This window comes from Crinia signifera, chromosome 4 (genome assembly GCF_055691185.1).
Source record: "Crinia signifera chromosome 4, ASM5569118v1, whole genome shotgun sequence".
Classification (NCBI taxonomy): Eukaryota; Metazoa; Chordata; class Amphibia; order Anura; family Myobatrachidae; genus Crinia; species Crinia signifera.
In genome coordinates, this window is record NC_139220.1 from 258,332,067 (window position 1) to 258,348,625 (window position 16,559).

Here is a 16,559-nt window from a genome sequence, read left to right on the forward strand (position 1 = left end):
GTGTCTCCCCTGTGCACAGTGAGCTGACAGGACGCGCTTCTGTCAGCTCCTGCTGCGCTAGCAGTGTGAGGATTCACTATGAGAATCCTCACACTGTGCCTACCTAGCTAGGGTAAAAGTTAATAAAACAATAAAAATCCCCTAACTACTCTAATTCTTCGGCTGCTCCTGCAGCCCTTTAGAATAGCACCCACTCCAGTGGGCACCTAACACGAACTGAAGAGTCCAGGGATGCAGTAGGGGAGGAGCCTACCCTCTAAAACTTTGGGATAGGTGCCTGGCTCCTTCGGACCCTCCTACATCCCAGTGTTGAGCTGTGTCACCAGGACCATTGAAAGAGAAATGAGATTTATATTCTTACCTGTTAAATCTCTTTCTTCAAGATCCATTAGAGACCCAGGGCTTAATGTTGGGTATAGGCTGAATGTAGGACTGGGCACCAAACATTTAAAACTTTTGCCTACGGGCATCTGAGACACCTTCTCTCCCTATACCCTGTCCCCAGCCTAGACAGCCAGTTAAATTAGCAAGCCCAAGACAGGAGCGAGAAGAGGAAGATACTACAACACACACAGGTCTAAACAAAGAGCACAGTGAAACCAGAGACACAACAGACTAATTCCAAAAACAAGTGCGTCAGTGTGAGATCCGAGTCTCCTATGGATCTCAAAGAAAGATATTTAAGAGGTAAGAACATAAATCTCATTTTAATCTTCACTCCATATGAGACACAGGGCTTGACACTGGGACATCCTAAAGCACAGGTTCTCAAACTTGGTCTCCAGGACCCCATATTTTGCACCTGTGGATCTTTTAAAATGAGGTTAATTAAGGTTGAGTTCTCAAAAGCAAAAGTATCAAACGTATAAAAGGGAAGAAAAGCATGGGCAGAAGAACATGTCGTAGCCTTGTACACTGTTCCGCAGTGGCAGTACCATGGGCCGCCCAAGAAGCACTAACCTAATGCTCATACAGCAGTCGTGGCCTAAAGATCAGAAGCCACAAAAATATGGCAAATTGGCAGAGATCGCCATTGGGCCAGAGTCTATTTGGACATTGACCAACCCTACTTGAAAGACCTAGTAAACAAAAAAGGGGCATCAGCCTTGAGAAATATCTTGCACCCCGACTAAAGAGGCCTCGCAAGCAGGGGACTTTGAATCCTGGACCTACAATCTCCTGGTTGATGTGAAAATGAGAAACCACCTTGGAAAGGGGATTTGGCTACCAAAGGACTACCCGATCCGGATGGAAAAGCAAAAAAAGGGATCACAGCACAACAGTGCCCAAAGCCAGAAATTCTCAGGTCTTATGCAATAGCGAGAAGTGTTTCTTGTCAGCCATGAAAAATCCACTGAAGTTAATGGCCCGAAAGGTGGAATTTAAAGAGTCCAAAGGACCATGGACAAATCCTATAGAAGCACCGGAGAAACAATTGGGGCTGTATGAAGTACTCCCTGCAAAAGGGTGCGAACATCAGGTAAGAAGTTCAGCTTTCGTGGAAAGAGGATTGAAAGAGCCGATACCTGTATTTTCAGAAAAAAAGATGCAAGCTGGAGTCTAGACCTGCCTATAGAAAATAAAGTTATCCAGACAGCTTAAACACCTTTGGGTTATAGTGAAAAAAAAAAAAAAAAAGATATACAGTGCTCGGGTTTGACGGAGTAAAGAAAACTAATATATAAATAAAACTATACACATTTATTAAATAAAAACAAAATATGAGAATTCTCAATTTAAAAAAAAAAGATAAAAAAATTGCTAGCATATTGCTCCAATTGATGAGAGAAATGCACAGTTCAATGCACTTCGGTATAGAATGGTTACCAGACTGATGCAGTGTATAAGCAGAATTGCTGAGAGAATATCCTTAGGATGGAAATAAAAGGTGTTCCAAAGTTCCAGATGAATACCCAGTGGAGGATCTCAGGTGACTCAAATCTCAGCATGGAAGTGAGCAGTCTTGTTGGTATAAAGATACCTGGCTTGTTGGCATCTGGTCTAAGATAAGATGACAATACACAAACTGGTCTGGAAAGAAGGAATGATATAGTCTGGTTTTCCCAAAAGTGCAGAGATGTACAAAAGCAGATGAAGGGGCTCAACGCGTTTGAACAAGTTCACACGTCTTCATCAGGAGCTGCCTCTACATTCAGAAAAGATGGAAGTCTCGTCCTGGGCTGAAGAATCCTCCACACTAGAGGAAACGGATCCAGTGTGCCCCTGGTCAGAGTATGGAACCGACTCAGAAGCGTTAACGGAATGAATGGTAGAACAAAATGTCCCCAACCCACGCCAAATTGAACCATTCCTGAGTAACCTGCACGGAAGTAGAAAGAGCACTCACTCATGGAGGTTCCAAAGTGGGTAGTAGCAGATCAACCTGCACCAGTGCTGCAGGTTGGGTTCCAGAGGCAGATGGCAGCTAGGAGACCCACCCGCTGTGCCCTGCCCCGCATTAAAGAAGTCGCCCACACTGGTTCCTGGTTGGACGCTACCGTGGGGACCTCCTAATACATGTGTCTGTTGCATCAGACACAGGGACCATCCTGCATGTGAGCCTGTGGAGAAAGACCAGCCATGCCTGCACGCAGCTCAGGAGCTCTCACCTCCTTTTGTGCATTGTCCTTGGAAGTAATGTTAAGTTCCATGCAATTCCCACACAGGATTATTGGGATAGAGCAATGTATGTAACAGCCACACTGTAGAGTTGGGCCAGGGGGACAATAACAGGCAAAGGGTTTAGTCAGAGAGCGAAACTGAAACTAGGCTCTCACCCCCACACAAGCACATACAATGTTGCAATAAGCAGCCTAGAGAAACTCAATTAACCAAATCCCAGTTGACTGGTAGGTGCAGTAATGTAGCCTGACCTGATTATGGAGGTATACAGGGGACAGGAGCCTGCACTCTCCGCTGGCAATGGCTGCTCAGCGTCTCTGCAGGATTAGAGTACCCAGTGGTGGGAACCTACCTCAACCCCTGCTGACTAAAGATTTCCCCAGGGAAATGGCTAACCATGGCTCCAGCATCACACCGGCGCCATGTTGTGCGAGTGACAGGGGTACCTGCTAGAGAGCGCAGCCCGGCTCTCCCCACACCGAAAGATGCAAATCGCAATTGGCTCCCTGATCCCCAGCATCCAGCTGCGGCTCCCGGTTTGCAGCCAACATCATGCACCCAGTGCAACCCTTCTTGACTAGTTACAGTATTATTGACTAATAATACAATTACTAATGTTTTCAGTCTTACTGAGACTAAATACATGGTTTCCTGAGGGCACCCATTTATTTCTCAATCTTTTTCTCTTTGCAGAACTTATCATACCCCTGCACATCTCCTTAGATTCAGTGGCAGAGCTGATTCTAGCAGTCCTAAATGGTGAAATTCGAAAGGAGATTTTTTGGCACCTCCTGTGGTCTTGCCCAAGGTTGTAACATTTCTGGAGTTGGGCGATTGGAAGGTATGTCTCCTTTAATATAGCTGCATCCACCTAGACTGGCGGTGTGCACTTTGGGTATCTTGGCTGAGGGTACATTTGATAGGAATACTACACAATTTATTCTTAATCTGTGCACTTTAGCAAAAGGTTTGTATTGTTAGAACATGGATAGATACTACTGTTCCTGAGTTTCAGACTTGTTTCCTTGTGTTTTGCAGGTTTAAAAAAAAACACAGCTAAAAACAAACAAGGTCATGCTACTTGTTTAAATTGTGTGTGTAGCACAACGGTAAAAATGAATCAAATTTAATCCTTGTGTAGTTTCGCTGTGGCAGTTACATAGCCAGCGTAATTCCCGTCAGAATCAGCGTAGTGTTCCCGCGGGCAGCGTAGTCAGCTTGTGTCTTCAACGGTGTACGTTCGCACCTAACCGGAGCTTACGCAGTTAGCATAGTCAGTCAGCGTTGTGTCAGCACTTACTACATTGTGCAGGAACCATTGACTATTTTTTACCTGCCTGACATGGACCAGTGTTAATGTGTTCCTGAAACACCCCCACTATCCACGTCAGCCCAAAGCGTGGCAAGAGTACCCGGTATGCGTCCTCCCAACCGGTTCATACCCCCACTATCCTCATCGAGCCTTGTGAGGGGACACTGATTACTTGACGTGTATTCTGCGTCTGCTCACCACGCTTCAGGCTCGTAATATGGAGCGCTGGCAAATGCGTCCTTTATTGTGCATGAGACGTACTTGCTAACCGAACCCCCCCTTTGTGCACAAGACACAGGCACTACCTAACCCTCCCTGAAGTGGACACGGTCAGGGCTGCTGCTAGGACAGTACGGGGACTATGCAGGGCTGCTGCTGGAACACTATGCTAACTATGTTAGGCTGCCATTGGGCTACGCTGCCAGCGTAGCGCAGCCTGCCGCCGTGAAACTACACAAGTACCTCAACTTTTTTGTGGTAGTAATGTATACCTTTGTTGAGCACCCAAATAAAATATAATTTTTATATGTCTAATGTTGATTTAACCTAGCATTTTTAATTCACTTCCAAAAGCTTAATTTTTTGCTATAACTTAAAAGTAATGCATTTTAACAACCGTGCTACTTTAACATGGCCTAAGCACACCACACTCAGAAAATAGTTTAACAACTTAAAAAAAAAAATATGTATTTCATAAACTAATGAACAGAAATATTTGGCAGAAATTCTTTGACATCTTTTGCAAAAAAATAATAATAATTTTTAGTAATGCGAGATGGGTGGTGGACTCACCTGGTTGAACCAACATGGAGTGACTCAAATTTGAACTTACAGCTTCATCAATAAATGTTCAGCCTCAAATGACCTACCAAGAGGAATGCCCTAGGCAACTAATAATCACTCCGCGTATGGCCTATAAATGAGCACGATGACAAATCAGTTTTGTTTCTTGAAAGGCCCCAAATCGGACAGCAATTCACAAAATTGTACTTTACAAGATTGTTGACTTCTGACAAACCAAGCTTTTCTGAACGTATGAATTGTATGTAAATAGTACATTTAGAAAAGATTGCATATTTTGACTATGGGCAGTATTCAATGAGAAAAGTTCTCCGTGTTTTGTGGAGAACTTGTGCTTTGTTCGCCTTGGACGGTGCATTTTGCTCTCCAAAAGTGAGCAACCCTATTCAATGTGAAATGTTCTCCGTCTTTCTAAGTGACTTTCTCCGTGTCTCTCCGTGTAGCAATTCTCCATCTTTTGATGGAGAGCTGTAATGTGAACTTTTAAACTAAAAGGTTTTTTTAAGAAATTTTGGTGTCAAAAAATCAGTTTTTTTTTTCTGTGAAGGGGCATGTTATTTTTATTCATGTGCTTATAGCACATGAATATATATTTAATTTAAAAAAAAAAATATTTTTTTTTTAATTTTTTTTTTTTTTTTTTTTTTTTACACAGTGCAGCCAGCAGGGGGCCGGAGCGCTCGAGCCGCGCATTAGATATTCATATATTCACTGCACCCGAACGTAACTATGCACAAACGGGCGCAGTGAATACTGGGTCCCCCGCTGGCTATAGGGGGGGTGCAGCCTGGGTCCTGGAGAGCCCCCCTCCCCTCCACAGTCCTCTGGAGCAGCCAGGGAGACTTTAATCTCTCTGGCTGCTTCCGGCTCCCTGAAAGCTCCCTGCTCCCTGCAGGGGTTAAGACTCTCCGCGAGTAGCGGAGAGCATCAGCCACATTGAATAGAGGGAGCAGGAGTGGCAGAGAGCCCTCCGGAACACGGAGAGTGCATGGAGAGCGAAATAAAACGCTCTCCATGCACGGAGAACTTTTTCATTGAATACTGCCCTATATAGTCAAAATCGCATACAGATGGCACAGGTTTTTTACCTTGCGATCCCGATGCACACTCCAGTAACAGCACAAATTGAAACCCAGATAGACAGGGTAGCAATGACCATAGTGCAAATCTAATGTAGATTGTATGTAAAAAAGTACAGTTAGCAAAGATTGCATGGCACTCGAATCTAGTCGAATAGCAAGGGAATCTCACCATGTGTGCACACCATAAGTCAGGGCTGGGCAACACCGGCCCTCCAGATGTTAGTGAACTACACATCCCAGGATGCCTTGCATTAGTTTTGCAATGTGGCCATGCTGAAACTGACGCAAGGCATGCTGGGATGTGTAGTTCATCAACATCTGGAGGGACGGTGTTGCCCAGCCCTGCCATAAAGTTCTATAAGCTTCCTCATTTTAAAAATTGTAGGATTTTGGAAGCCATACCATGAATATAAACCAGCAGGAGGTGGTTAACATTAGTGCCTATCGGCTAAAAGATACCAATTTGTTTACTTCGGTCTTATTAGTGGACATGTCTTTCACATAACATAAGGGTTCTTTGTAGACAGAAGTTCTACGCGCGCACACACACACACACACACACCCACACACACACACACACACAGTCTGTCACATTACTTGCCCACACGCACAGCATCAGTCAATTTTATACAGAGACCAAGTGATGTCACTATTTAGCAGCACAGGGAAAAGCTGCATATTAACTTAGCCCACAAAAAAGATGCGTCTGCTGTGTATAGGCGAGAGGACCACTTAGAAGGGATAATTTGGCAATCATGCTAAGTAGGATCCGTATGAACAGTGCAGTGGGAGGCAGTACACTTGTAACCATTACGCGGATACATTCAGCTTCCATAAGCACATAATCTGTGTTATGGAAAGAACTGTAAACCAACAGCAATTTATGAAATAACCAAAGACACAGACCAAAGGTTTTCCCTCTTATTTTAAAGACTATAGCATCTCTAGTTTTTAAACATAGCAGAATATGGCACCTTTAAAAGAGTTTGTGTGAGAAGAGAGCATATTGGATGAATGACCGTGACATGGTGAGAATAACAGTTGAAGATTTAACAATTAAAATAAAAAATTCATATAATTACAGTTTTAGTTTAAAACACTTGACATTCTAGAAATTTGTACATGATCACTGAAGGGAGACAGCAGCCTGTCCCCACTTGGGCTGACAACAGTAAAACTAAGCTATCCAACATCCTCCTGCACATCAAGCCTTATGCTTTAAAGACAAGGCAAGGTGGAGGCTAGCCAATTATATCTTAAACTACAGGTACTTACCCACAACTCTAGGACAATGTTCAATAATAATTTAAGTGTGTATTGGTCAGTATTTATATGACTAAATAACTAAATTGGGATTAACTCTTCCACAAAAATGACCTAAAACTTTATGGGGTGCCGCCAGCCATTACACACCTCCCGGATTAGTATTTGTGTCTGTTTTCCTGTCCATAAAAGGGATGCACACTTGTAGGACAGGATGTAAGAAAGCAGCAGCAGAGCAGTGATCTCCAGAATCAGATAACACAGTTCTCATTGTGCAACATGTAGAAAGTCAATTAAATTGAGTCTAAGGGTGGCGGGTGGCAAGCATCTTTGAAAATTGAAAAAGGAAGGGTGAATAGAATTCAGGTTCACAAAAAGTTCCACTCTACTTGATTTGGATTGATGCAGATAACAGGCTTAAAAAAAAAAAAAAAAAATAGTATAACATTGTCCAAATATATTTTTTAAATCAGCGGTGACGGAGTTCCATGTTAAAATAGCAATGCATTATACACCATGCTACAAAAAAATTGGGAGAGGACAGAGTGAGGTACAACAGCAGTCAGGATTGTATACAACAATTTGTACATGGTGAAAAGGGGAGAAAGACTAAAACAAAGCAGCAGGTTACACCTACCACACTAGTTTTACTTCAAAACTGCCACTGGCATTACAGACTCTTCATAAGATGCGTTTCAAAGCAATAGGCTTTGTAATCATGTTCAAGTAATTCAATTAGCATCTTTTTCATGTTCTAAAGTGCTTTAAATTACAGGTGAAGTGTGTAAACCCAATCTAGAGTGGAACCCTGGCACTGCACCTGGCACAATGGCCTCCACAACACCGGCAACGCTATATTCTGCAAGGAAGTAGAGCAGCAATCGAATAGTTAGAGGGGGCGTTGCTGCCTCTGGGGAGTTGAATGTTAGTTACAGCTTCAACACTGCTCATTGTTTTGACTACAAAATGAAACACGGATCCCAAAATGTAAACTGCAATGGAAAGTATGGAGGTGTACTAACAGGTATATAATAAACACCAGGTCAAAAACTCATGCAAAACAATCCCACATGACCACTGGGCGGGGAGAGAAGAATAAAAAAAAAAAAAAAAAAAAAAAGGCACTCTAAAAACGTGCTCAATTATAAGGGTGGACAGTGTGCTCTAAATGCATGATCCACAGGCCACATTCAGCACCTTTATACCATTAGTGCTAGTTATTTCCCCAAAAGTTTACCTATTGGATAGTGTGAAAGTAGACTCCCACCCTCCTTCACCCTTGCATTCCCCAAGTGGCAGAAGTACCATGGTGGGCGAATCACCATTAAAGGATCAAGTGCCGTCCTGCTGCCAGACTCCACCATGTAGTACTTTAATGAAAAGCATTATCAGAGCATTTACACGTCCTGTAAAAAGCACTGTAATCCATCTATGGGTGAGGACTGGTGATGAACAGGTCACTCTGATGTCATATAAAGGGCAGAGTACATGCAGCATTAAGGAACCCTTTGCAATCCAATGGGTTATTGTAATGAGCAAACTCCTAGACCATGGTAGAAGTGCATCCGCTGTGATAGGAGGAGCTTGCTCTGAATCTGGTACCAAACCAAATGCCATAGCCACTACAACAACTTACGGATCAACACAGACCTAGGGGGGCATATGCAGATAAAAAGAAAGAACACTTAATGACACGGTTAATATCTGCAAAAAGACACGTAGTGTAGGGGTTACGTACTCCCCAAATATGTGAATGCAGTTCGGAGCTGCGATACATGTATTTTATCCTCTCACTGGTAGAATGTGTTGGGATATCACTGTAGTACAGGGACTGAACCTTTGTTTCCCTCTCCACTGAAGCTCAGCCTAGGACCAAGCTGTGTATATTGAGCCCCTCTTTGGCGGTAGCAGGGGTGCCACACTGCCTACCCCACCGTAACCACCTTTAACACTTTGCTCACAAGGCTTTGGTGACCGCTATATGAGAGCCCAGGTTTTCCTGCAGGTAATACAGGAAGTGCAGTTCATAATGTTCTCCTGACTCAGGAACCCGAATGCTGTGACGCTCCTGAGGGTAGATCTGTAAGGAAGAAAGCACTTTACTAGTACAGTATAGTATTCACACGGAAAAGGTAACCACACTTTATTTTTAGTCACTTAACTAATTGATAAAGCAAGAAACATGCATCTACTGTACATTCCCACTGTTCAGTGGCATTTAGAAAAGGGTTCTGCCGGTGATCACTTGTACTAATATCTGCAGAACTAGGACATTGCTTTGTTGACAGTTTTAGGCCAAGGGGGCCTGATGCACAAAAACCAGGTTTCATGTCCTGTCCCTTTTGGACAATGGACACATTTTCATTGATAAGTGCTGGCCAAGATAGCAGTACCCATATTGTGCAACATTTAACAAGGCAGGAGAGCTAGAACATTCAGGTTGTGCATTAGTGAGGCTCAGGGATAATGCCCACATGCAGCATGACACAGTAAGCCATGTCAGACACTGCTAACCTGTACCAAAATAGAAGTTTAATATAAATGTTACTAGTATTTTAGGTACTTGTTTCCTAGCACGGCCACACCGATCAGAATCGCGGTCATCGGGGGTAAAATCGGGGCGGCCGCTAAAAAAATCGGATGCGATGGCCGGACGCGATGCCCGCGATTTCCCCATAGAGAACAATGTTAAATGCCTCAATTTACCCGCGATGACCACGATTTCCCATAGGAAACAATGTGAAATGGCTCAATTTAGCCAAATTATCATAGGGAACAATGGTAAATGGCCCAAAAACACCCCTGAACATTGAAATGTCCCCCCAAAAGTTATTGACGCCACCCCGCCATCAACGTGAACCCGAAGCATGGCGAGCGCAGCGAGCCCGCGAGGGGCGGCGGTACGCGTCCTCCGACCTTTTCATGCCCTACTATCCACTAGGGCGTGGAGTGAGAATAGAATAGTGTGGCGAGCGCAGCGAGCCCCGCGAGGGGACGCGGATACCTTCACAGTTATACGCGTCCCCTCGCGGGCTTCCCAGGTGTCCATGGCGACGCGGACACCTGGGAAGCCCGCGAAGGGACGTGTTTACCTGTGAAGGTATCCGCGTGCGCTCGCCACGCTATTCTATTCTCACTCCACGCCCTAGTGGATAGTAGGGCATGAAAAGGTCGGAGGACGCGTACCGCTGCGCTCGCCACGCTTCGGGTTCACGTTGATGGCGGGGTGGCGTCAACTACTTTTGGGGGGACATTTCAATGTTCAGGGGTGTTTTTGGCCCATTTACTATTGTTCCTATGCTGATTTGGGTTAATTGAGGCATTTAACATTGTTCCCTATGGGGAAATCGGGGGCATCGCGTCTGGACCATTTAAGCATTTTTAGGTGCACACGACGCGACCGACCCGATTTTTCAATGCATTTCAATGGAAAAATCGGGGGCATCGCGTCGGTGGCCACTCAAATTACCCCCGATGGCCAAGATATGTGGCCGTGCTAGGAAACAAGTACCGTATTTTATATTCTAGGTCTAATGTCAGAAGACAAAGAAAAAAAAACTCACAAAAATCTCAGTGTCACACGTGAGATAATTAGCACCACGTGAGTATACTGTAAATTATTAGCCAGTACACATATCTAGAGAAAATGCAATGTTAAGCTGGGTACGTTTGAAGATATTTCATGATATGCAAAGTAACGCTATTAACTAGATTGGTGTGTATATTTTGTAGTGTGTACCTATTAAATTGTTAATGATGGGTCGTTAACTATAGTCCCGGTCATCTGTGCATGCAGTCTAGTTTTGCCTAGTCGTTTATGACAAGGCGCATATCGTTCAGTATGTACACCTGTAGCGCCAGTGGAGGGAACACCCACCCTATCTGTTAGTACACCCAGAGTATGTAATCCTTCCCCTCTGGGTTTGAGCTAAATGATTATAGTATTTGAGATTAAAGGAATTCAGAAGGGCACAATAGGAATGGACAGTACACCATTTCACGCCAGGAAATAAGCATATTATTATTTTTTTTATCTAGTGCACTAGCATTTTTCCAAGAAATCATATTTCTTATGGTTACTAATAATGGTACATGTGTATTATCAGGGCGCCCATTACGTAGTGGTGTATTCAGAATACCAATACAGCACTAAGCTGGCTACGTAAACGTCACTATCCATGTCATACCCCAAGTATCCACACCGGTATGGAGTTGATTTTATAAAGTGCCCAGCGAGGGGACGCGATCGCGGGGTTCGCTGCGCTAGTCACGCTTCGGGCTCGGCTGCACTTTATAAACTCCACGCCGACGTGGATACTGAGGGTAAAATGGCTGGTCTATAACCCTCCTCCGGCACGAGCACCGCGTCAATCCCCGCTGGGATCCACGGTGACGCCCAGGCAGTTGCATGCAGTCCCCCTGCTCAGGCACTTGCCACGAACGCTGTACGCAATTAGCGTAGTGCCGCTGGGGGAGCAGGGAAACCATGTGATGCACCGCCAACGGCAATACGCTGAATTACGTACAGCATCCGCTGCGAGTGCCAGAGGAGGGGGGACTGAACGCTGCCTCCAGGGAGTCATCGGGGATCGTCGTGTGGAGGACCACACCACCCTGCTCCGCCCTGATAATACACAAGTACCCAAATTTAATTATTTAGTCCTAATGCGCATACATTTCTTAATGGGTCACAGGTTTAATAAATTGTTTTTAATTTGTAAAATCAGTCCAACTGGTTATTAGACACATTAACACTAAATTAAGCGCTGCTATTTCATCTTTGCTTTTTCATGTAGTTTTCCAGGGCTTGACAACCCTTCTTAAGCAGATGCTAGTGAGGCCTACCGTGTGAAGCGCAGATCGCTTAGAAAATACGCTCAAATCCTAACGTGTTTGCACTGAAATAATCAAGATACTATTTTTCATTCTTGAATGGATTTAAGAAAAAAACAAGAAGTTAGACCAACTCTTAATGCAAATATTTAAGCTTAATACCCATATCTATAGGTATAAAAACCTACATGGTATGTGCAAACCCAGTGCTTGCACACACTGCTCTCCCCTCCTCGTGGCTAACGGCTGCCATTGAAAGAGGGACAAAGGGAGATATAGATAAATAGGGAAAATATACCGTGACTGCAATTTAATAATAGAATCAGCGTACGGACTTTTTTTTTTTTTTTTATTAAATAAAGTCGGTTTCCACCTTTGTTTGTAAAAGGCTTTCGAATACATTTAATCAGCGCAGAGTTTAAAAGAAAAAAAGTTTTGTTATTAGACATCTCTGGCCATTTACTGTGATGTTTCTGCCCCTGCTAATACTCCTGGTGTAGCCACTCCTCCCATAATATTTCAGGTACATCTACTATATAAAATGTGAGGAGGCTCATTTACCATCTATGCAACATTGGTCGCATCTGTAGCAAAATGCAATTTTTCATCTCATTTTTGCACTTACGTGAACTGCCTTCAACTGAGTCAGGACCATTATTAAAGGTTTTTTTGTACCGTTGCTAAGAGGGGCACTTATATCATTTAAAAGGTTAATGCCAGCAATATTAGAGGCAATCCAATAATAAAGGGTAATTAGTGTTTGTAATAGACTTTTGGTTGACATTCAAAATATGTAAAAACCCCAAGCATTCTAGAACATAAATCCCATATTTGTAAAGAATTACTAAGCAAGTGATAATAACCAAATATTATCTAGGTTTGCAATATTTTGATAGATCACCACAGTGCTGCGTTTTAAATGACCTTTCATTCAATAAATCTTGTTTCAACATGATGCATTGCCCATTAATTAAGCTACCATTTCCAGTTTACTAGAGAACGGAAAAGCAAGAAGTACCAGCCGTACAGTACATTTAATGCACAGCGCAATTTGGACAATATTCCCTGCATGCTAGATACACGCATAAGGCTTCTTTTCAGCACAGACATACATTAATTCTTTATATGGGGGGGCTCTTGAAATGCACACCCATGAGGTGCTATCATGCTGGGACCTGTAATTCTACATGGATACATTAATTCTTACCTGTAGGTCATATGGTTTTCCACTGCGCACCAAGAAGCTAAGCAAGATGCTTGTATGGGCAAAGTGCACATTTTCATCTAGAAATCCATGCAAAAGAAGCAGGCGGCTTGGTCTGAAAGTGCAAAGAGGAAAAGGATGACTGAAATTATTACATGGAGACAAAATACGACATCTGCAAATTTGTCTAATCTGAACAAAGTTCCTGGGTACTGCACGGTAAACAAATGACATACAAGATTAATAATACATAACCCCTAAAGCCAACAGGGGTGTACACCACAAAAGTAGACACCTGACCATTACACCAAGAGGGACTGTAATTATTGAGGGACTCTTCTTGGACGGCTTTCCAAATCCATTTTGGAGTGTTTCTGTGGTAATTTAGGCCCAGTTATTCTGTTCAGCATTTAGGAGCTCAGGCACTGATCTTGGACTAGGCCTCCATTTCAGTTCATCCCAAGGGTGGCCGAAGGGTTTGAGGCCAGGGCTCTTTGAGACTCACATTCTTCTACACCCAATTCATTAAATCGTATCTTTATAGTCAGTGTCTTTATGCGCCACAGTCCACTACAGTCCACTACTTCAGCCCACACTTGCCATTGGACTGGACGATGTGAGGCTTGCGTGCAGCTGCTCGGCCATGGAAACCCATTCCATTAAGCTCTCGCCACAGTTTCTGCGCTAACATTAATGCCCGCGGGAATTCAGAACGCCGTTATAAAATCAGAGCGCTGGTGACATACACATTAGCAGTCGTTGGCCCCGCTATTATTTTACATGGTCTTCCGCTTCATGGCTAAGCTGATGTGGTTCCCAAATGCTTCCACTTTGACTGAGGAATCCAGAAGGGATGAAATTTCACAAGCCATCTTATGGCAAAAGGAGGCACCCCATTCCTAGGACCATGTTTGAAGTCATGGAGCTCTTCAGAATGACCAATTATGTACCACATATGTTAACAAATGGAGACTGCATTGCTAGGTGCTTCATTATGTACACCTGTGACAAGGGTCGGATTGAAACACCTGAATTCATTAACAGGTGAGGCAAAATACTTTGTCCATACAGTGTAGTGTGCGGAGACCAGTTGTAAGGGGTCTAAAGTTCAAAGTACCTCCTGCCACTGCACTTTGTACCACACCCAGAACAGACACCCACACACACACAGAACCCAGGGTCCCACAACAAGTGGATGTTGGAGAAAAGATTTCGATGTTAGACTTACTCAGAGGGAAACTTCTCAGCCTGCATTGCCACAGAACCCAGGTAGTAGCCATGTTCATTTTGGTCAGGATGGCCCATGTACCGCTCTGTATATCCTGTGTCATAGAAAATCCATAGGGTCACGGGTGCTCCAGCAATAGCCACCTTGATTAGAAGAGGAGGAAACATTAATAGATGTGGAAGAAATGGGGAAACAAAAACGGATCCAACTGACTTTTTTTAAAGTCATCAGCACACCAGGAAATATTACAGCTACTTACTCTGAAGATGTCAGGACGTTGAATCAAAGCCATTAGCGAGAGATAGCCTCCGTATGACCAACCGTGGACACCAACTCGGTCAAGGTCTATGAAGCTATGCTTAGCAGCCAGATATTGCAACCCCTCAACCTGATCATCTATCTCTACTTGACCCTATCGAAAAAAAAAAAAAAAGAAAAGTCACCACGTTAATGTAATACATTCTTCATACTGGAGGGTTATATAGGTGGACACTTCGGGAAATCGGTGTAGTGCAGACAAATTGAAAAATTAGACACTACTCTAAGTATTCCAACACCACTATCAGAGTTTCCTTTGTGCTCACCATTTTGTACTTGAAAGCGCCTTCAAACTTCAGCCCACGGTGACAGGAGCCTCGATTGTCGATTACAACAACGACGTACCCCAGTGAAGCAAGGGTATTCAGCCTGAAATACTTAACCCCTTTGAATCGATTATTGACCAATTGTACCTAAGGGGTAAAACAGACACATGCAAGCTTCAGTTTTCAATCCTTTAATGGTGTGTGTTTAATACCTCAGACGATCACTACAAGAAATAACTGCTTCACCCTTCCTCTTCCTAAAGGGATAGTGGCATGGGGTCCTGGGAATGAAACATGCAGGTTCTGTATACACCCCATTCTTAAATACAATGCTATTGCTAGACTAGACTGAGCATCTGTATAGAATATATATTTCACAATTCATACAAGCAGGAACATAAACTAAACATACAGCAGGGGCAAAAATAACCAAACACAAATCTGTCCTCTGCCATTTGTTGCCTCTGGAGGATCTCACCTGTGGCCCCCCATAAATGAAGAGGACAGTTGGGTATTTCTTCCCTGGCTGCAACTGATGAGGCCGATACATCATGCCATATAGAGTGAATCCTGTCCGACTGGGGAAGGAAAAAATCTCAGGGGCGATGTAGCCCGGAACCGTCCCTAAAGAGAGAAAAAATGTCAGCGAATAGCAGATATTGTAAGAATACACTTGTGCAATGTATAAAGTAAATCAACACCCACCCCCCCCCCCACAATTACAATGGCTTAGCCTTCCCTAATAATTTCTTCATATTATTTTTACTTTCCTTTCAACCTGCATCAAACAAGAAAGGTCAATTTCTCAACCTGCATCAAACAAGAAAGGTCAATTTCACATACTAATTTTCTTCCCACGATTTCCCTTAAAGTATACAATTCAACCAAAATGTTAAACTCCACACTTAGTTGGTCAGCAGGAGAATAATGGGTACTTGTGTTGTTTCACGAATGTTATGTGATGGCACTTTTGTAGTTTCACGTTTCCCCTGCGATCCGATCGCATGCGATGCAGCACATTTAGCACACCCTCACGGTCCACACCACCCTGAAGCGTGGCGTGCGCGAGGGGACGTGGAAAACACGTCAAGTAATCCGCGTCCGCTCGCCACAAATCATCTCCACGCCGGCGTGGATAGTGGGTGTATGCACAAGTTGGGAGGACGAGTACCGCGTGCGCTCGCCACGCTTCGGGGTGGCGTGGATAGTGGGGGCATGCCAAATGTGCTTAATCGCATTGCATGCGATCCGTGGGCAGGGTGAAACTACAAAGAACCATCGCATGCGACGCGATTTCCCTGCCACAGTGAAACTACACAAGTACTGAATAATGCATCACACACACCGCTGAACTATAGAGTCAAAATCGCATTGGAATCGCACAGTTTTTTTAACCTTGCGATCCCGATGCTCGCTCCTGCACAGCAAAAATCAAAGCCAGATAGACAGGGCTGCATTGACTATATAGTACAGATCTGTACTATATAGTAAAAATCGCTGATATGTCTTTTGGCTTTCCGTACGATTTACACACCATAAGATAATCAAAGTAAGTCACTACATCAAACATGCTAAACATTTTAATCCCCTCACAAAGACAATTTTTATGCCCCATGTCACCTTTTACAAT

General features: G+C 43.7%; 1 protein-coding gene across 3 annotated transcripts in view; it reads right to left on the reverse strand.

The window, feature by feature from the left end:
- Window positions 1-6,724: 6,724 nt before the first annotated feature.
- Window positions 6,725-16,559, reverse strand: part of DPP8 (dipeptidyl peptidase 8) — a 31,571-nt gene continuing 21,736 nt past the window's right edge. For all 3 annotated transcript variants that reach the window (XM_083184321.1, XM_083184320.1, XM_083184323.1), the window contains exons 15-20: window positions 15,408-15,553; window positions 14,930-15,076; window positions 14,605-14,757; window positions 14,346-14,488; window positions 13,121-13,232; window positions 6,725-9,160 (exon numbers count right to left, since the gene is read on the reverse strand). In XM_083184321.1, the coding sequence (XP_083040447.1) occupies window positions 9,038-9,160; window positions 13,121-13,232; window positions 14,346-14,488; window positions 14,605-14,757; window positions 14,930-15,076; window positions 15,408-15,553 (824 nt within the window). In that variant the 3' untranslated portion in view covers window positions 6,725-9,037. The remainder of the gene's footprint in view (window positions 9,161-13,120; window positions 13,233-14,345; window positions 14,489-14,604; window positions 14,758-14,929; window positions 15,077-15,407; window positions 15,554-16,559) is intronic.